The sequence below is a fragment of the Melanostigma gelatinosum genome, assembly GCF_949748355.1.
Source record: "Melanostigma gelatinosum genome assembly, chromosome: 9".
Taxonomy (NCBI): domain Eukaryota; kingdom Metazoa; phylum Chordata; class Actinopteri; order Perciformes; family Zoarcidae; genus Melanostigma; species Melanostigma gelatinosum.
Window position 1 is genome coordinate 15,152,582 of NC_136642.1, and position 22,351 is coordinate 15,174,932.

Genomic DNA, 22,351 nt, shown 5'->3' on the forward strand with positions numbered 1-22,351 from the left:
TGCACTTGCTTCAGAACATTACAAGAGTGCCCTTCCCATACCTACCACTAACTATGTGTTTTAAGGGTTCGCTATATATATATATGGAAGGAGAGGTGGAGTCTGTTATTTTGGGCCTTTTATGCCAGGAAGGAAGAGTTTGGGTAAAGTCTGACATGGCAGAACTGCTTTCAGATGGAGAATTGTTTCAAGGGGAACAAATTAGAATCCCATCTATTTCTCCCCGTCAGATAAACAACAAGGCCTGTGGGACAGTGGCCGTGCCTCTGCAGGTGTCCAAAGACTGTGAGCGGGTGCAGCAGCTCATCGTGGAGAGTCCGTTTGGACGGAAGCTTCTTGGCGACCGCAGCATCAAGAGAGCCATCCTCTCCCCCAGGACCGCCCTCATCAACTTCCTCATTGACGAGTGATATTTGGGCATTCAACGCTACTTTTGTAACTTCAAGACGGTTGTGAACAACTGTCAATCATTGACTCAAAGAGGGAAAGGCAAAAGAGGTGGACTTTTATATTAAGACAAAGTGAATGTCTGTTTATATGAACTGTCACAAATGCAATGTAAATATGTCTAAAAGATATTTTATACTTTGCTGTTGTGGGATTTCATGTCTCTTTAAATTGAGAGAGATTAGGCACCTGTCTCTGTCAGATCATCCTCCCGTTTAGTCAGACCCTCTTGCCAATAAGCCCAAACACCACTTCGGATGACAGTGTTCATCAGATTCCTCCTTTCTCCATCAACGCCACTTTCAGCATCGCAGCCAGGACCACAACTTCACGCCTCTCCGTCTCCCATCTGCCTAATGTCTCATCTGAGTCACTCAGTCCAGATCTGCCTCATCGGCGTTTGTCTCTCTGCTGCTGCTTTTAGCCGCTGATCTCTTCTGAGCGCCATACACGGATACACGTTTGGCTTCTGGAGCTGCCACTGTGCTCTGTGAACCCCGTCGCCATCACCGGGCGTATTGTGGGTCGCTGAAGAGCCTCGTGTGGATTGGGATTTTGTAGCTTCCCACTATTTCGTGGCTGCACTGTGCTTACTAATCAGCTCGGCGTCTCTGTCTCAGCATTGGGTCTCAACATGAGTCAGACATCGGCACTGAAATGTATCCATGTGCACGCCCACTGGCCTATCTTTAAGGGCTTGATGAGTAAGCACTTATTTGATATGTGGTAGCACTCGCAGTGCCAACGTTGCCTGTAAACCAAGATGTTCGGGTAGCTGCTGAACAAAAGCGTCATATTTTGTCCGGGATCAGTGTGTGAATGAAGATAAAGTGTGAACTCTTTCAAAAGTGAGATCTGCGTGGCAGTTTCGCACGGTCAGCTTCCGTTTGAGGAAGTGCTGTTATTTTTATAGTGTAAGACGGTCAGCTTGTGACTGATACAAATCATGCTGTATGGCGTTATGTGAGGTGATGGAGGGTTTGCTTTTCTTACAAACATGATGAATAAAAAATGTTGTGGACAGAACAAATAAACAGAACATTCATTGCTGATCCCCTGCCCTAACTTTTTTGTCCATATTTCTATGCTCTATCTCTGACCATCAGGTGACAGGAAAAGGCTCACAGGAGAGAAAGAATAACAGGAAGAGAAACCAGGAATAAGAGGAGGGGAGCAAAGAGCCAACGCTGCGCTAGTTATTCTCTGTATTGTCTCGGATTCTGTGAATTTGATCTCTACCAGATGCTGCAACAGCACAAGACAGCAAGTACTAGACAAAGAGAGAGGGGTATTTTGTCTTCCGACAACAATTTTTGTGAGCCTTGTTTTCTTTCACGCTGGCTGTATATCATGTATAAATAATTGTTGTGTCAGATATTATTTTCCCACCTTCCCTTCCCCTCTCCGTGCTACTAACACCAGCTAATAAACAGGTCTGAAGTGGCCTGAACAGTAAGCTAAAGCTGCCATGTTATTGAAAAGATAAACATTGTAGTCACATTGTAGCCAGGAACATATCTACAGACTGATATTACCTTGGCTTTGAATAACTAGATAAGTAGCATCCTACTTAACAGTGTAATTCAACCAAAGGAGGTCTGAGCTGAACCGATGCGTTTCCTCTAATATGTAATTTTGTCACTTCAATAACAGCCTGTGGAGTCCAAAACCCTCTGAACACCAAAAACACATGTCATGTGTATATAGTTCAATGAATATAGCGCGTAGAGCCTCCGTAGAGATGCATGACATACATTGCAGTGAAAAAAAAAAAGAAATGAGGCCAAAGACTCTAAAATGTGACTGGAGCCCAAAAACGTCCCAAAAACTGCTCAGGGTTCAGAGGGTTAACACTTTTTTGTCAGCTCTGCAGTTTCCATGACAACTAGGATTATTGAATCGGCAACAGAATTACACGATGACTCACTTTCTCTCCTGACCACGGCCGTTGTCTCTCTCTCACACATGGGATGTAAGTTACAGCATGAATTGCCTTTGCTGAGCTAAAGGAAATCCCTTCTTCTTGAGAAACTGCACGGTGGAAACAAAAAGGGTGGTGTGCACACAGCAGTCACAGTCACCCTCCAGTGCACCGGTTGAGTCCCTGGACTGGGCCGTCTATGCTCTCGGGGGGGACGTAGTAATGCTGCAGCTCATTATCTTAGAGGCTGACCTCAATGCTGGTAATTTGGTTATCCAAGGACTTTGTGTGTGTGTGTGCGTGTGCGTGTGTGCGTGTGTGTGTGTGTGAGTGTGAGCTCAATGTACCAGCAGATTTTCCACTAATCCTTTTTATTGTTTTGGGGATACAGCTAAACACTTGGCATGTATGTGAAGGCACCACGCTTAAAAACGCTTATTTACTGTACATCTCCATAGATACAGCCTGTTAGTCATTTGGACCTTTTCGGAATGAAAATAAGCTTTTTGTCTGCCGGAGCTGTTACATCCGTTAATGTCAATCCATCCAGAACATCTGTTTTAAAGCACTTGTAAAACACACAGTGGGTGGACATATCATACCCAAATCTGCAGCTGCTTCAAAGTTAAAGCCTTTTAAAGTAAATGTCAACAGCAGCTGCCCTATTTGTATTTGACTCAAATTTTGCAATTGCAGAAAATATGCAAAAGCCCTGTATAACAAACTCCTAAGCAGCAGTCGAATGAGATGGTGCTGTAGCCTACTGTAGGTTGTACAGATTGTAAAAAAAACTCTGGGATGAAGGGATTTAATAGATACAACTGACTTGACTCCTTGTTTCCTACATGACAGCAACAGACGCCCCAACGCTGTGTGAATAAGGCTTTGTATGCCTCAAGAAATATTCCTGTAAAAATTGATAGACTTGATAAATTCCCGAAAATATTGTGAATGTTTTTGCCTTTACTGCCCATCCCTGAATATCTGTTATTAAAAAGGAATGTGTGGAGGCCGGGTTTGACTTTACCGGGAAATGAAGTTCTTCTCTGTATCATTCTAATTGTTCCCCTTTAATGAGGCGCTAATGACACAAATCATCCAATTAACATAATTGCAGAAATCAAATAATCTCAAGTTGTCCCAAAACCCCCTGCTGCCGTTACCACATGTTTGAACTAACCTTTAACCAACACCAGGAGATAATACAGGAAGTAGCTTGCTCAACACACTTTAATGTTGAAGATGACCCACAAAGATGTCCAAACTGTTTTACATTTGAAATCACTGTCAATCCCTCAATATAATCAAGAGCGCTGACTGATACTTGTTCAAATGTATCTTACGGTCATGAACATTATAAATAGCATATATGTGTTCATCTTTGCTGCAACGACAAATTTATCTTAGATGTGTGTTAGTTTGTAAATGCAAATACTACACAACTTTAGAGATCCTGCTCCGTTTATTTAAATACTGACTTCTCTGTGAATAACACAAATGTACATGTGACCAAGGTCTCTGCGTGCTACAATAATACCCGTGGCTGTTTCTAGTGGATATGTGTTTCTAGAAAATATGTGTGAAAAAGCAAGCTATATAGCTTCAAGGAAATGCTGCATTATGGTGACCGTTTTCCTTAACATACCTGCATGGTCGGTCCTTATAAACCTCATGTTTTAATTACACCAGCAGCAGCAGCAGCAGCCGAAATTAACTCTAAACATATTGGCTTTTTTCACATCAGGGCTGTTCGACTATATATGCACATCCAGGCCACGTCCCGGACACAAATAAGATGTGGTCCTGTGTTTGGGAAGTTGTGCCTTTCCCCCCCCCCCCCAAACACATGGTGAGTTCATCCTATTGTACCACAACTCTGTCTCATATATTCCAGCCAGGGTCAGGACAAAGTGTGGAGGGGTCAGTGTGTGTGTGTGTGTGTGTGTGTGTGTGTGTGTGTGTGTGTGTGTGTGTGTGTCATGAGCAGGAATGTGTGACGTCATTCAACCAAAACAGGGGGCACAAGCACTGTAAATAGCCACACAAAAAAAAGGAACCATACAGTAGTGGGTTTACTCCACTACATAAATTGTTTATGAGATGCTGGAAACTTTGAAAAGTTGTGTCGGAGTGCCGCCAGCCTTCCCGTATGTATTCTGAAATAATGTATCCTAAAAAGAATGACCCATCCTCCATTTGCTTTACTTTATGTTTCCTCCTCCTCAACCAACAAGCAGTGCTAGAAGAAGTATCCATAACCTTTAAATTAGGAAGAAAAATAGCTCTATCACACGGTAGAAACACTCCATTAGGCGAGATTTAAAAGTTCTGCATTGAAAGTGTTGCTCAGATAACATGTAAGTTCTCAATGCAGACAATTGGCTAAATAGTAGGCATACGTGTTATACTATCATATATTAGAATAGTGATGCATTGAAGTTGGTGGAGCCAATTTAAAGCAGCATATGGCTATTGTTTGTTGGGTAGTTTCATATTTTAGTTTTGTAAGCCATGTACAATCTTAATAAAGTACCGAACTGTCAAATAGCCGTGAAGTGGAGTAAAACGTGGCTACTACAGTTTTTCTCACACTCCCTGTTTAGCCCTTTAATTCCATGGAGCGTTAGGTAAATGCTGAAGCGTTTTGCTGACCCAAATAGCAGCGACTGACTCAACGAGCTCTGGATATTTATATAACAATAACACCGGATGTAAGGCAGCGGATGAATATCTGCCCCCAGGTTACTTTAATACGAGGCACAGTTCGTAATAAGCTCACATTCAGCCGACTGTATGTTTATTGATACCAGCACTGATCTCAAACTCAACGTTTACTCGCGGCTCGATTTGCGCACTGCACCTTTAAAAACAAACCCAGCGTTCAGTCACACGGTCGACCCAGTCGGCCACGTACCGGCTCTGTGCTTCAACTGTTCTCCCACGGTCCGGTCGTTAACGGTAGACGACTTCTACCCGTCAACCGTCGCGACTTTAACGACATATTAGCGAGTTGGGACGACTTTGAAGTACTTTTTTTTTTTTTCCCGGCAGAGATGCGGAGGACATAGTTTCTGAATGAGGGTTCCCCGCTGGGACTGCAACGCGGGAGGAGGGGGCAGTCCGCGGGGTCGTGCAGGCTATCTGATCTGGGATCTGCTCACTTTTATAACCAGACAGACGGCGGCTTGTTCGAGGCAGAGCTGAGCTCGGACGGTTTCTCCGAGGAGGACGCGGAGTCTTCAACTTTTTGTATTCTTTCCGCAGGACAACAACAACAAGAAGGGGGAAGTTTGGAAGAAGAGAAAAGTTTCACCCTCGTCTCCTGTCAACACCACGAGCGGCTGGAGTTGTGAGCTAATAATTCACTCTGGAAATATCTCTCTTTTAGACTTTAACCGTGAAATATAACTACTTGTTGCTTTACTTCATTGAAGCAGACACACCAAGTAACGGCAACATGGATAAATACGAGGATTTAGGACTCGAGGCGAGTAAGTTTATCGAGGACCTGAACATGTACGAAGCATCCAGAGACGGCTTGTTTCGGATGAGGAGGGATGCGGGAAATAACCCCGACTTTGAGGAGACGAGAAGAGTTTTTGCCACTAAAATGAGTAAAATACACATGCAGAAACAGCAGGAGGAGATGGCGAAAAACACCCAGGCCATGAAACTGAACGGGGCCCACAACAGCACGTACTACACCAAAGACAGACCACCCAGCAATAGTTACAGGCAACCACCGTGCGAAGCGGCCGCGAAGCCCCCGATGCTCTCTGGCCCCGTGCCGGGCACCACGGCTGGGACTCCGTACCCACCGTTTGACGGCCAGAAACACCACACGGGCGTTCAGTCTGAACCTCCAGCAGGCAGGGCGTATGGCTACGGAAACAATTACGATAATAAGGAGCCGCATTCATACCAGCACAACACCGCTGCTACTCCCCCCAGCCCAGGAAACGCGTCTCTCAGCGCGCCCACACACGCTCGTTACCCTGTCAGCCAGCCGGCTGCCTGGGCCTCATCCAGAGACAGCCAGCTATCTACATCTTCGTCTGGGTCTGGAGGCAGCAGCAGCAGCTCGTCTAACCCTAACCCCCAGCGCCAGTCTGCACCTCCCACCGCCAACAGTCTTCCACCCCAGCAGATTCAGGCTGGCACCCCGTCTCTAAACCTGAGTCCACCCAGGGGATGGGCTGGAGAGCCCCCTGGCTCAGCTAAACCTGACTTCATCCCTGCCCTGCCTCTGAGTGCCTTCACAGCAGGAGCTGACCATTACGCACCATCGTCTCCAACCTCGAGATCCTCCACCAGCCACAATGGTGCTCTGGCGGCGTCCTCGCTCCTACCTGAACCTTTTGAAACGCCTCTACCCAAAGCCCAGGTGGCATCTGCTGCCTTGATTCCTGGCAATGTGTCCAAGAGCAGCAGCCAGGGTCAAGGCCGGGGCCAGATCCCGGTCTGTGGACACGCCGTTGGTGCTGAAGCTGAAATGCTTTGCCCCTCCAAGCCTGTCCCACTACCCTGTCAGCCTCTTCTCGCACAGACCCCCGAACAGGGGCCTTCAGCAGCTGAAATAAAGTTAGAAGCGCTCACCAATCGACTGGAAAAGGAGATGGATGCCCAACCAAAGGCTGACTACTTTGGTAAGACAGTTTAAACTATCCAAATTCAACAAGGGGCTTCTGTCAGTGTAAAAACCGCCCACCCACAGTTCACAACATGAATCCACTTGTTTTTGATTTCATATTTACATGCACACACTCTCACCCTTTGTCGCCCTTCTTCTGTTTCCCTGACACACAGACGCACGCATTTATTCTGTGCGTGTCTGTGTCGTGGTTGTGAGTGCGGCCCAACTGTCAAGAGTCTTTGTTTTGGTGGCATTCCTGATGGTCTTTGCTGATAAAATAGCTGAACTTATGCAGGCAAAGCGTCTCTTTTTTTATTCTGTGGAATGCAGACAGAATCATTTCCAATATTTTTTTTAAATGATTCCGTGTCTGTCCACTTGGCAGCTGAAACAAACCCTTCAGCAGTAAAAAGAAGTGGGGCCAAGGCCAGACAGAAGAATGTAGCCCTCCATCTCCTCCCAGACATTTAATGTACTACGAGACAACATCCACGACAAACTCATTCGTTACACCTTGATCACTTCCGGCAGCTCTGTGACAGTTTTAATGTTCGTTGCCATGTTGAGTTTGTTTGACTGGCAGTAGCATTGGCACATTATATCATCACAGATCTGTGCGTGGCTCTTTGTGAGCAACACCTGTGATGGTTAGTTCTGGTATTTGTGGGCCCACTAGGAACAAGGAACCATGACTGTTGTCTTCTTTATCAGAACACAACACATTTATCATGAAGATCATTTCTTGCTTGTGAAGTTCTGTGATCTAGTACCCTTGTATTTGTTGGAATTATACGCATTTCAGATTCCTCATATTGCATTCAAAAAAAAGGAGTAAAGTCTTGCAGCTAAAATGATAACCAATACACAAGGTCACTGGGTGGGATGGGTTGCATGAGAATGTCCATCATCAGCAGAATGCTCTGGTTCCTGTTCCTCTTATCACTGCTTGTAGCGCTCTAGCTGCTCTATGTGGACCGTAGGAGCGCTACCAGGAAATGACTGCACCATTGAGAGAACACATGCTTTGCTGTGAGGTCAGCTAAAAGACTGTAGTAGATGCACAGTGAACAGGTGAGGTGTGCTGTGCGTTGTTGGGAGTGTGTTCGTCTCAGAGGAAGCCGGTGCTCGCATATTAGCCAGGCGTTGTAAACGGGATGTCCCCCCCATGTCCCCCCCCATGTCCCCCCGGTGTGCTTATATTGGTGTGTAAGGGAAGATGTTATGGCACACGTCACTGTCACGACGAGGCTCACAAATAGCACAGTGATGTGTGGGAGAGCACAGTGTGCAACTGTGCATTCAGCTCAAGTGTAGGTTTGAAGTAATGCAATATCTTTTTTTTCCACACGCGTTCCCACATAGACGTAGCCCACACATGGCTCCTGTGTGGAGTTTTCCACTAGACCGAGGCTCGTCCTCTGAGTCATGCTTTTAATGCCAGAAAAAAAACTCATCATGGAAGACCTTCTGAGCCGTGAATACAATGTGTATACTGTTAAGCACCTTTAGTGTACTGTCATATTTGTAGATCCCATTATGTTCGGAGGTTTGTCACGTTAAAGCTAAGGTTTCTTTGAACGTGCCTCTAAAAGTCTCTTCCAGTTTAACCAATCCAGTGAGCTGTGTCCATGCACAGGGGCGGGCTGGGATTCATCAGGATTCCTAACCGTATACCCCAAGTGCTGATTGGCAAAATTACAGCTGGAGGTTCTGGGAAAGTGAGTCCAGTGCCAAAGCGGCTGCACCGGGGGGAACACTGAGGAATGTCTGAAGGAAGAGAGCGAGGAATTTTAGATATGAGGTCTTAAGATACAAAGAGGAGGGGAGTCCCAGTCAAGTTTAGAAGCGTCCGCCATGTTGATTGGATGAGTAGACAAACAGAGAGATTTAGGAACACGTTGGCAAGATGCTTCTTTGTGCTCGCCCACAAGAGCCTGAAAGGATATGAGATTTATAGACAAGTTCATCCAAGAGGGGAGAAGTGGTGGGACGTCCCAGTGTTCTGCCCCCCCCCCCCCTTTCCTCTGACTTTCACACGCACGCGCGCACACACACATGATGCCATAGTGACACAGCCTTCAGAGTACAATGTAGATATGTTTGCTACTTTAGAAGTTGCATTTATTGTATCATGTGGTGGACGCGTTACAGATGGAGTTTAGTCCATTTATAGTGTGAGAGGTTATCGTCTATTGCTCAGTCCTTTCAAGTTACTCTTAAAAATCTGATTACTTCGGGCTTATTGGTTGATTTGCTGCTTTTCATATTTTCATCATGTTGTGGATGTGTCATGTATGAATCTGAAAGTTTGGGGCACTCAACAGCTGCTACAATGTGTAGCACGGGTCTCTTTGGGCAGTTAGTGGTGTGTTGGCCAGCGAGCGGCCGTCTGCTGGCAGTTTTGACAACTGGGAAAGGTGAGGGGGGGGGGGGGATAGGTGGGGTGCAGTGTTGGCGTGTTTTGCTTCCCCTCCCCCCTCCTGAAGCTGGCAGTCAGTCTCCTGAATAATCACGCTCTTTAGGAATATGGGACTCTGGCCAAAGACAGATTTGCAGCGGTCCAATCGGCAAGGAGTTTACCATGAAAACAAGGATTATTTTTGGTCCCAAACAGGAAAAGAGTGAATGAACCTTTACTGCATTTCTGTTCACATGGAGCATACGAATCAAAGCTCTAAAGAAAGTAAGGAAAAACCTCCTTGGTCCACTGAAAGATCTCGAAAAAGTCCTGAAAAAGTGTGTGTTCCTGTTTGTTCTCTGACATGAAGAGTTTACAGAAGACAAGCAGAGAATGTGATTTGAAGGACCTTCACTCATTCATTCATTTCATACCTTCACGACAAGTTCACTAGTTTGAGGGGAATGAATACTTTATTGTGTTTTCATGTCAACAAATGTCTTACATAAGATCCCCATTCTTCTGCTCTCTAATAATATCCCTCGATTGTCTCTAAATCTTCTTTCCAGCCATTGGGGCCCCCGTCGATGTGTCCTTTGTTGTGGCATTGAGAGAGGCTTTCGCTGAATTATATATAACCCTGTTGTATATTGCATGCTTTCAGGTCTTTTGGGCTTTTATCTTTTCTTTCTTTGTATTTTCTTCTTCTTTATCACGTTGTGGATGGATTCATATTGAGTAGATTCCAGTGTCTTGATATCAAGCCACATTGAATGGGTGTGTAGTTCGGGTCGGAACATTTTGATTTTGATCAACGTTTTTATGACCAGACTTTTCGGTCTCTGAGCCAAGTCAAATAAGCAAATGGGGATATAGTTCCCCTCTCAGTGACACAGCCCAGGACCCAGCTTCCTGACTTTTTGAAGTCATGTTTTTTCTTTGTCTCCTATGTTTTTGTCTGGATTAATCTGGATCACAGCGTCTCTTCATTCCCCTTTATCGTGATACAATAGACGTGTTTCAGTTCATATCTCGGGTTTAGTATTCATTTGGTTGGGTCGACGTACCGTGTCTGCATCAAAATGTTAATTAAATGCATAAGTGGCTTAAATGTGTGTCTCCCTGTGACTTTCCTGACGTGGTCATATGCTGTGTTGTGTTCCAGGCGTCTGTGTTAAGTGCAACAAGGCGGTGTATGGAGCCAGCCAGGCCTGCCAAGCTATGGGAAGCCTCTACCATGACAGCTGCTTCACCTGCAGCGCCTGCAGTAAGTACACACAGACAGCGCACCTTCACTGACACTTTCACCTGCTCGTGTCTCCTCCCGACTAATCGGCTGCCAAAGAAGCTGTCCTCTTGATTCAAAGCTGTTCCTTCTTCCTCAGTCAGTCGCTGCCCCCGAGCAGAAACCAACAATTATTTAGGGATTACTGTCCTGTGCTTACTGGTGTTTGGTTTCTGGGTGTGCCAGTCACTCCTCCAGCCCACACAAAGACACGCGGAGCGAGACTCTCTGCCGACCCGAGCTAACCGCCAGTCAATAAAACGACCTTTAGTTAGATGCACTGTATGCCGGGTGTCAGTCGAGGCTCATCACCCTGGCGGCTCTGTCCCACGTATGTGTGACCTGTAGTTTCCTGACTGGACAGCCGCGCCCCTCCCTAGTGGTAGAACGACCTGGCTTTGTTCTCCAACCAATTCAAATCTCTGTCCCAATTATAAGATGGGCATGTGGAGAATGTGAGGCACTGTGGAGATCTCCACTCAGGCTTATTATTCTGCAGCACCTTTGACCTCGCTGCTTACGCCCCCAAATATATGATTAACATCTCCGTGTTTTCTTTTACCCCTCGTCCTGTGCTTATACGTGTGTGTGTGTGTGAGAGCAAGGAGATGAAAAAGGGGAGACATGGGGGGGGGGTTTACTCACCACATACCTCTCATACCTTGCTCCATGTGAGAGCACAAGGGTTGTGCTTGCTGTGAGTGGCCCCCAGGGAAAAGCATCTCAGCTGGGGGGGGATTGCAGGCATAGGGGCCCTCAGTAGGTCTGGCTCCAGGAGGACACTGGCTGCTGTTATGTCAGCTGAGGTGGGAGGACAGTGTGGGACAGGGAGGCCATTCAGTGAGAGCACAGCCCACTCAGCCAGCAGGCAGGGGCACGCTGACACATGCGTGTACTCATGGCTGTGCCCACGCAGTAAACGGCACAATGCAGTTGAATATACAGAGGCTGTATACGAAGCATCCCTTCTCATCTTCCTCCAGAGTCAGTATGTCAAGAAATCTGTCATTCTCTCATTCTCTGTGGAGTTGCACCCCCCCCCCCCCCCACACACACACACACAGACACCAGTTCCTCTGAGGTGACTGAGTGGAGAACATTCAGGCCGCATGTCTGGGATTCAGTACTCTGGGCTTCCCTCCAGGCTAATCATCCACTGAATACAAACAACCCGACTCCAGTTGGAGATTAAGCTCAAGTTTGTAATCAGGGGAACTAGTTTACACATTAGCCAGCTCAAATAATAATATAAGTACAGAATAAAGCAATTGCCTCTCCTTATATGAGACTCTGATCTTCTTTCCAGTATATTTATTGTTTTTAAGGAACAGTGGTACGCAGACCCTCTGTCAGATTCTGCTTTCATGATATCAGGCGCTTACTACAGCCAGTCGGCAGGCTTTGGAGAATACAAACAAGGATCTGATTGGTACATTGTGTGCTAACATCTGGTGGGTAGACTGTCAGCACCTTGACCAAACACCCCAGGTGCTGTTCACAGTCAGAGAAATGCATTCAGAATACCAAAGAGCACTTCTTCTGAATGCAGGACAGATTAAACATACGTAGATATCTTTAGCAGGGCAGCAGGTGAGACTTAATCTCATAGAACAGAGTCTACTAATGTACAATTTGTATATTTGGTACACTTTGCTCTTTTTTTTGCCAATTTACTCACAGGAAAGAACAGGGCTGAGTCCCCATTAGGAGGACACGGCAGAGTCATTGTGAATTTCTTATTTTCTGAATGGGATGAAGGAAATTCATAGAATATTTTAATTAGAAAACGGGCCTTGTGTTGTGTTCGGTCCCTGAGGTATTTTACATTTTTATGAAAGCGCAACAGTCGCAGTTCTTTTCAAATAGTCAGTCCTGACTCCTGACTTTAATTAAGCTCTTATCTCTCCGGAAAGCTCAGAGCCTTCCCTCTCTGACTCACTGGGAAAGAAGACTGTGAGGAGGAGGAGGAGGAGGAGGGATGGCCCATATCTCACTTCCTCCTTCCCCTTTTCCCTTCAGGGACACAGTGCCAGGACTGTCTTCAGTAATTGCCCGAGGCCAGCCTCACACCTTGGCCCGATCACAATGACTCGTCTCCTCTTAAGTTAGTTATTGCGGTAGCCGCGGCCACATCTTGCTTGCGTGACCATTATCGGTCTATTAAAGTAAGTTAATGTAGTTGTGAACGGCTGGTTCAGAGAATGTCATGTGCCGTTGATGTAAAAAAAATGAATCGCAAGGTTTCAGTTCATTTCTTTGTTTCAGTTTTCTACTTTGTTGTTGCCTTTGGTTCTGTGTCTAGTTCAGGCTTTTTTCAATCAGAATATTACAGCGGTATAGTACATTTTGTGGAAAATGAATCGATAAACTAGGGGTTATGCCTTCAGCTGCATTTCCTCTCATCTTAAGAAGGAAACTGTGAAATCGTGGCTAAATGACTGTGTGAGACTATCTGGATACAAACATTCAGGTAAACAGAGCGTGGGAGATAAAGAAGGCTCCTGTTCACCAAGGTCAGCCGCCTCGTCTCCTCTGCTGTCCCCTCCTTCACCTCCACACTCACAACACGTCAGGAATGTTTCCTCTTCGTGTGTGTGTGTGTGTGTGTGTGGGTGTGTGTGTGTGTGTGTGGCCAGCCAGCTCCAGACCATCGGCCTATTAAAGCACACAATTAGACAGGAAGCATACCAGGCATGTGGAAAGACACCAGTAAGGAACAAAGAAGACGAATAGCAGGTGGTTGCTGTGCAATCCAATAAAGCAGAGTGTTCAAGCTGTTGCACCTGTCCACTAATTGAATTGAATCAGCATTTTTACCCTCACGTGTTTGATCCAGATGTGTTCCTTGTCCGACTGCAACCCACTCTGTGCCCCAGCAATATTACATGAAGACACCAGCACACCAAAGATCCATTTGTTTGATTTATCTGCCCGGAATTCAGCAAGATAGAATGAATATTGCAAGAGGGTCCATTACCTTCCAGCGGGTGTAATTAATCACCGCGGCCTTTATGCATTAGCGCTCCAACTATTTTCTGGGACTGGCCTCATCTCATAGCTTTGCAAGATTTTCCAGTAAGACAATTCCACATTCTATCGTTGACTTACCTTTTCTCGTCTGCTTTAATCTACTTATTGTAATTCAATGATAGGAATACGTTTTTGTTTCTCAGAGTACCAGGTGCTGCTGTGTTTCGCTCTCATGAAACGACACAGACGGACTTCTCTGTGTCTGTTGCTGCAGGTCGGAGGCTGAGAGGGAAGGCCTTCTACTATGTCGGAGGGAGGGTTTTCTGCGAAGAGGACTTTCTGGTGAGCGGTCAATACACAATCAATATTTTGTATACCTCCACTGAGGTATGTGGCCTTGTGACATGTGTTGCATTAGGTTGAGATGACACACAGCACCTTTCTCATGCTGAGCTGCATCCAGTCAACATCTCTTGTCTCATGATTTACAAATCTCTCTGTATTGATAAAAACAAGAGCTTATCCGTTTGTCCTTAAATCACCTTATCCTACACACTTAATAATCAACATATACTCAACTTGCCAGCCGTCAACTGAAACACAAAATGTTGGTTTAGAGACTTTTGACTTTGTCGCGCAGTTTCTTGCATCTAATGCCGCTGATTCATATCAGTTTCCTCCCTTTGGGAGTGGAAGGTCAGTAAGCGGAGAGGCTGCTGTGCTGTGGTTCATAGTGCAGAATGACTGGATGTACCTTTCAGTGTGCATAATCATAGGACGTACATTAAACACAATTGAAACCCCTTGGTAAAATTAGTTGTAATTTCCAACACGCATTTTCCATTGTGCATGAGCTCATAATCCACCTTTTTTTTGGGGGGGGGTTGTAATTTCCCAACTAATCTTCCACACTGTCAGTAGCTCTGTGCGTGTTTATCTCTTGAGCCCTCCGCAACAGACCTCATCTAATTCACTTTCCACCAAAAGCTCCTATCGTCGCTCAATTAAAATCCAAATTTATTCTGAATTAAATTTGCTCTGGCTTTCTCCCTCCATGTGCTGTTAATTACGCCTGCTCTGCTGTTGGTGCGGCCTCTGCTAACTGCCACTGCTCATACATATTAACGCACAATGAAGCTGAGCTGACTGATTCAAGCACTGCATCCCTTTGAATACCTATCTCGGGAACCTGCACCATATTGACTTCTGTTCAGTGATTCACACACTTAGAGTGCAGTGCTTGCCTCAGAGAGGGAACGTTGAAGCAGTTTTAAAGAAGGGTTTTTAGTAAAACTACACATGGTGAACCGCCATGTGGTTTACTTTGGATTTTGCCCGGGAGACATTGTGGAGCTGTTTAGTGCTCAGTCTGAAAACGTAGAGAGTCAAGAGATTTCAGTCATCCATTAAATCACCAAATTCTAATGACATCACTGTCGTCTTTCCTCTGCCTGTTGAAGTACTCTGGTTTCCAGCAGTCTGCAGACAAGTGCAACGCGTGTGGACATCTGATCATGGACATGGTGAGTGTGTGTTCCTCCCCACCAGTTGTGTGTACTTTTGAGGGATTTGTCTGCCTGTGTTTGTGTGAATGGGTCCGAGCCCAGTGATCTCAGCAGACTTCACCCTAAATAAGCTTTCTGTGGGCACATCTGGATAAAGACTCAAGAGGAAGCATTGGCTCTGCATGTGCATCGCTCCCTCACACACACACACACACGCTCGCACACGCACACGCTCACACACACACACACACACACAGAGAGAGACTCATGGGTAAAAATGAGTCAGGAAGTGACGCAGCATATGAAGGATTTTTTTAGACATGATTCTCAACATCTTCTCCATCCAGCAGACAGAGATGAAGGCGCTGCCTGCTTCATCTTCATATCTACACATTTAAAATGCTGTATCTCATAGCAGCAATCTGTACGCAACATACAACATATTGCCTTCCTTTGTCTTAAATTTGCTAGAGAAGGCTTAGTATGTTCATTTAATTGCTATGTTTTCCTTTTAGCTTTATTTGAGAGGTGTGTGTGTGTGTGTGTGTGTGTGTGTGTGTGTGTGTGTGTGTGTGTGTGTGTGTGTGTGTGTGTGTGTGTGTGTGTGTGTGTGTGTGTGTGTGTGTGTGTGTGTGTGTGTGTGTGTGTGTGTGTGTGATCTGAGTACTAGTGGCTTATTCTTAACTTTGTCCTATTCTCAGCTGCTGTTATGATCAAATATACCCACATTTAAAGTTCATCTAATCTACAGGGAAAGATTTTTTTTAGGAACAATGACTATTTTAATATGATTGGATACAAATTGTGAGGAATGAATTACCGGTAGATTAATTCTTCACTCATGTCTGTCTTCATAGATCCTGCAGGCCCTCGGGAAGTCATACCACCCTGGCTGTTTCCGCTGTGTCATCTGTAATGAGAGCCTTGACGGAGTGCCCTTCACTGTGGACACCGAAAATAAGATCTACTGTCTCAAAGACTACCACAGGTGAGTGTCACTTGTGTTTTGTCCCAGTATGTCAAAGGAACAAGATGATCGCATTATCCGTGGGGTCAATTAGTTTACACCGGGAAAAGGTCAAGGTGTCTTATTCCAGATGACAGCACAGCCCCTGAACATTTCCCTCGCTGCTGCAGGATGTGGCTGAGACGGGTCGACTGAGTATTTGCCACGTGTGGCAGACACATGAGAAGTGTGTAGCCGGGGATGAAAGGAGGGGGAGGGGGAGGGAGGAAAGATCACACTGTCCAGTCAGAGGTGTGAAGAGTGGCGTGCAGCGACGGCTCCTCTTGTTTTATGATTGCGAGAACATTTTGAAGTTGTGCCTGTTAGCCACTTGTAGAAACTGCATATAGAAATATAGCCTGTAGCACTTCAACCTTAACAGCAGCCCTACAGTTGCAGCCTTTCTCCTCCCTGCTGGGACAACATGTACCATCGCCGTCTGGAAGCTCTCACAAGTTCTCTAAGAGTCAATCAGACAAACCGTATTGTGTGTGTGTGTACAGTATGCGTTTGACTTTTAGACACAGTCATGCCCATCCGCACTGAGAGGCCCTTTGTTATTCCCTCAGACATCCAGGTGCCAACCATGTGTGTGGAAAGTGTGCTTTTTTATTTTTCTGCTCCTATTTGAATGTGGGGAATCACGTGTGTGTGAGGGGAAAGCCAGCACATCTGCAAGCCGGCCATCTTGAATCTAGTCAAGGTCAGGGGAGAAAGAGAGGGAGGCGTAACAGGGTTAGGTGTCAAATATTAACTGTAACCTTTATAGTCTTTGGATAGAGTGGATTCAAATTCAGGACATGAACTTCTTTGAGTGCAGTTCAAAGTGATCTCTGAAAACCTGTCTCCTCGTGCTCTCCCAGGGTCCTGGCGCCTAAATGTGCATCCTGTAACCAGCCCATCCTGCCCTCAGAGGTAAGCTAACACTCACCTGTATTTAGGACTGGCTCGTGATGAAACATTATCACATATAGTCTTTCTATATCATCATGTTTTGACCAAATTCTCCTGTCGAGGTTGTTGTGGTTAACTTGTCTAAATCAATACGTTGAGCTCTTTGGTGTTAAATGTACAGGATCAGGGTTTTGTTTCACTCACTGGGATGAGGGTTATAACATCTAAATGCATTAATAGTGTCTGCTAATAAGCACAAAACTAGTCTTTTCCATACTGCGTGCCCGTGTGTATACTGTGTGTGTGTGTGTTTGATTATGCTCCTGGCAGTGCAGTAGTTTTCGGACGAAGTGCTGTCAAAAGACAAGTTTCAATGAATTCCAGCATGGTGTGAATGATCTGCTTTATACCTTCATCACATCCAGAAGTTGTTCACTTTTACCTTCAACCACCGCATGCTCAGCAGATTATGAATCCTTATCTGCTCGTGTTTACTCAGTTATGACCCAAACACAGAAGTAAGCTGCGCAAGTAGCACGTAGTTCAATATAGCCATATTTCCCTCTGGACTACAGGTCAAACAATGTGAGGCCTGATATTTCTGGGCTTTGATTTGATGCGGTGTCAAGGAGGAGCAGATTGATAGCCGGGAGAAGTACAGTTCACACGCAGGCAGGACGTGCTGGCAAAAGCAAAGAAATGTCCAAAATTAGAGTTGGCTTTGCTGGAATGTCCCCGGCCCTCCCCTTTGAGTGAGCAGTGAGGCCGGTATTTGGAGGAGAGGTAGTGTGTGTGTGTGTGTGTGTGTGTGTTTTGGGGTGGGGGGCTTTGTCTCTGTGCTTTTATGTAAGCTGTTGTTACGGATGTTCAGGGGAGTTCCCTCTCAGGCTGATATTGTAATCAAAGAAGGATGACTGAAGGAGAAATACCTCCTGTCTTGAGGACAAAGAGCACACACACACATAAAATGTACAGATACAGGGTCTTTGTACCTATTTATAAATTATTTGCCACGGTCTTTGGCTCCGTGTGGCTATATTCTCGTATGCCAGTAAGATTCATAATTTAAAAGTACAGACAATCCAGCTCTTTGCTTACATCGGTGTCCGAAACGAGTGTCTTCTTCTGGCAAAGGTTGGCTTCATTTGCATTTGTCTGACTTTCATTCCAGGGGTCTGATGAAACCATCCGCGTTGTATCCATGGACAAAGACTATCACGTGGAATGCTATCACTGTGAGGTGGGTTAAAGGAAACAAAATGTCACATTTCTCTGAAGCTTTGCGTGTGTTACGTGGCTCTGAGCCAGGGAGCCTCTGAATGGCTCATTAAGAGGTACCATAATGAGTAGATCCCTGATCTTAATTACATGACATGCTGCTGAGGAGAGCAGGTATGCAACGCCTCATCAGCCCTATCTCATCATTTCACTCAAGTGTCTCTTTTTTTTTTTTTTGTGCCAAAGGCTGATTGACAGCTGAGAATAAAAATCAGTGGGCTGTGAGGAGCAGCACCCTGTTTTTTTCTTAATCGTTCAAGCTGTTCAAAGAGGAGCATCTTGACATTATAATTTTGTCTTTGTGAACATTTCTTTCTTGAAACGGCAGAGAATGATTTATGATAATAAGTTCGATTGATTTTATGTTAATCTTCTTGTGTTTTATTACCTTTGTCAAGGATATTTATTCATCATTGTTCATGCTGATGTATGTATGTATGTATGTATGTATAATTATATCTTTGCTATATTATTGCTGTGCATCTATGTCATTATCATTTTATTTATTAATTTATAAATATCTCAGGTCTCACTTGTAAGTGAGATCTTAAACTCGATGTGACTTCCTGATTTAAATACAGCATATATAAAGGATTCCTTTATTGACCAGAGATTCATTTTCCCCCGGTATGCACATATTTAAGATTTGCTAATATGATGAGTTTAAATCATTTCGTAAATGTAGAAATTAATCTGTTCTAAAAGCTGTCCTTGCACACTATCGGGGTAATTATTGCTGTCCAATCTGTCAGTGCTGTGAAATGAGGTCAATGCAGAGCAGATGCAGAGCCATTATCCTCCATTCTTCTGCTGAAGCTCTTGTAGGCTGTCAGCGGGTGTGTCTAACCTCCTCTTCCTCCTCTGTGCTGATCAGGACTGTAAGATGGAGCTGAACGACGAGGAGGGTCACCGCTGCTACCCTCTGAACGGCCACCTTCTCTGCCACTCCTGCCACCTGAAGCACATGGAGCCTGGCTGCTCCTCTCTGGTCGCTGCAGCCGCCTCCTACTGACACTGCAGCGGGTGGAGGGAGACACCTGGTGGAGGGAGACACCTGGTGGATGTGTGGAGGAACTGCCAAAGCGTGACTGACCGCAGGAAGTCGACGTGTGCAATTCTTGTTGTAAAGGATTGATTAATGCAATGCATCCGATCATACTCTGGCTTGATGTGTATTTTCACAGGAATGTTAATGAAGTTTCACCTAATAATGAAGGATTGTAATACACCAACGCCCTACTTTGAATACAGGGAGGCGTCGCCTTATACCCGCTGCATATGGACTTTGTGTGGCCATAGTTTTTTTTAAGTTTTTTTTTTTTTTTAATTTAAATATCAATTGCATTGTTTGTGTAAATATCTGGAGGTCAACTCATTTTAGAAACTATGTACCTTCAACTTCATGTTCAAACCATAAGTGATCTGCTTATGCTGGCTTATTACTATGCTGTGGGAAAATAATGATTCAATCATGATAAAGGTCATGCAATAATAACAGCTGCTGTGTATTTATATAAGATGAATATACAAAAAAGTAACAGATTGGCGTTGAGCATCATGATGAAAATGATTAGTATAACAACTACAGCAATTTTCCAATTTTTTTAACCAGAGTTACAGAAAGTTACTCTTTTTCTTCTCAAGTCATTGTCTGCATGTCCTGTATGATCATATCAAATCATAACTCTTTAGCATGACCATTCCATAGAAATATTAAACAATGCCATTATCCCACAGGTTGCCTCTGTGTGCTTAGGGCCGACCATTTAACAGTCATACAAAACATTTTAATGACTTCTTCTGAGTTAAGTCGAGCGAGAGCGCTTCAGAGAGCCAGGTTCAAATGTTGTCAATCAACAGCCATTATCTGTCAAACGCAGTCTGTTCTCAGCACTTAAAGATCGGTTTGTGAGTTTTTGATTCACCTATGAAGAGGTTGGTATTAGGCTTGATCGATGCATTTTGTTACGTTTGCAAACATATATTTAAAAAGATATTGTAGCGCTATATTCATTTACTTTTGTTTCATTTTGACTCGTGCAAAACCCCTTAAATACTAATTTGATTTGCAGTGGGAATTACAGTTTTTGATTACCTTTGCCATCCAGATTCTATTCATGTCTTCAGTTTACTAACTAAAACCTCGCCGGTCATTTGAGTTCCTGCAAATTAAGATTATGAGCAACATAACATACAGTATATGAGTGTTGTCAAGAAAATATTTAATAAATGCATTGCAATAGGACAAACCTCAATTTCAACTTGTATCTTTTTTTTTTTTTTTACATAAAAGGGTACATTCAAAAAAGGCACGCCTACTGTGCTCCCTGCACTGCAGAATTTGCCTGATAGCAAACATATGTTCAAGTATGTACACATAAACTGGGGAACAGTGGTCTTGCTTGTCTGCAGATTTTCCTCTTTTCTTTATTTTCTTCTTAATTGTAAATCTCAAATAACAATATAGATGAAGAGTATGTGATATACGGCTCTGAAACTAGGCGACTTCATCGATATCTATTTGTTCGAAAGAGGATGGACTCATTCCGGAGTCGAACTTGCAATCTTCCGATCCACAGTCAGAAGTAATATCTACTGAGGCTTCTGGTACCATCCTCGCAGGATTTGGACAAATCTTGGAAATTCTTGGTAGCGATGGCAACACGATGGCATCGATTGTCTTCTTGCCAGCATTGAAGAAGTAGTGCATTATTAAGATACCAAGAATAACCTGAAAGAGCTCCTGAGCTGTTGAATCTAGTTCTTTCTAACTCGTTGTGATCGTCTAGAAATATGTTTGTCAGCAACTAAAATAACAAGCTCGACTTGCAGCTTTCATGGCATCCAGAGCAGCCATGATATCCTGACTGCATATAACTGATAGCATAATATACACAGCTGCCTTAAGTAATGTGCTACCAAATGTTTTGTCCATTTAATCTCTCACAGCTGTGTATTTACATTTGTTTCTATCTTTTCTTTATATTTTCATGTTTTAATCGAGATGGATCCTCGCTTCAGGAGACGTGCTGGTGGCAGCATAACCTCAGAGACACAATTGATGCGACAAAGGTGAAGGATAGCAACAAAGGAAAGCTGTGGATGGGATAATTCGAGATTTATCGAGCAGAAAACACCTGCTGGGTTTCTTTGAAATCAAGTTTGGTGTGTTTCGCGTGCAGACATTCAGGTGGAGTTATCAATATTATTATTTACTGTTGTTACAACCACTTCACTCAAATGTAGGCCTATATCTTTTAATATCTACCCAAGAGAGGATTATTTGAACTCAAACTAGTTACGATAAGTATACAATTTTGAGGTACTTGTTCTTTACTTTACATTTTGTGCTACTTTGTAATTCTAGTCCACTTCATCTCATAGGCAAATATTGTACTTTTTACTCCACGACATTTTTTTATATATTCAGGTTCTTTGAAGATTCAGATTCATAATACAAAATATAATCAACTATCCACCAATGCTTCAACATAGCCTTTCTATGTTAATTTAGTTGCTGATATGCATATTTGTACATGATCACAATCAGTCAGAAAGAACACGCGAGATTCGAAACTATGAGCTCAGGGGATATTTCAGGTTATTCTTGGTACCTTATGCAGTCGAATGCGCTACACCGTCAAGATTTACGATGTGAGAAAACCCGAGAAGAAAAGGGAAAAGAGCGAGCCAGCCAGGAGTCGAACCTAGAATCTTCTGATCCGTAGTCAGACGCGTTATCCATTGCGCCACTGGCCCGGACCAGATGAAGAAGCACTGTCTCACATGATGTAATTAAATAACGCGATAACAAAGTCACGATGTTTGTTGTATAATGATTCAAGTCGCGTTCTCACGACTGATAAACAACCATCGAAGCATAAAATATAACACAACAGACCATCGTTGCCCGTAATACCATTATTAGCCAACAGATGTCGCGGTCATACCACGTTGTCCACTGGAGACATAACAGTAACAAGTAAATTAGCTAATGTGTATGTTTAGATCATT

The 22,351-nt window shown here is 44.3% G+C and overlaps 2 protein-coding genes across 2 annotated transcripts in view; both read left to right on the forward strand.

Annotated features, from left to right (window-relative positions):
• lars2 (leucyl-tRNA synthetase 2, mitochondrial) overlaps positions 1–1,535 on the forward strand; it is a 30,911-nt gene extending 29,376 nt beyond the window's left edge. The window contains exon 21 of the mRNA XM_079274856.1: positions 231–1,535. Coding sequence (XP_079130982.1) covers positions 231–410 — 180 coding nt within the window. The 3' untranslated portion in view covers positions 411–1,535. The remainder of the gene's footprint in view (positions 1–230) is intronic.
• A 3,784-nt stretch (positions 1,536–5,319) lies between these two features.
• limd1a (LIM domains containing 1a) lies at positions 5,320–20,575 on the forward strand. Its single transcript, XM_079274753.1, has 8 exons — positions 5,320–7,014; positions 10,565–10,666; positions 13,929–13,996; positions 15,115–15,177; positions 16,017–16,147; positions 17,029–17,080; positions 18,231–18,299; positions 19,212–20,575. Exons 1-8 carry the CDS (start codon positions 5,826–5,828, stop codon positions 19,347–19,349), a joined length of 1,812 nt encoding a protein of 603 aa, XP_079130879.1. The 5' UTR covers positions 5,320–5,825; the 3' UTR covers positions 19,350–20,575.
• The last annotated feature ends 1,776 nt before the right edge of the window (positions 20,576–22,351 follow it).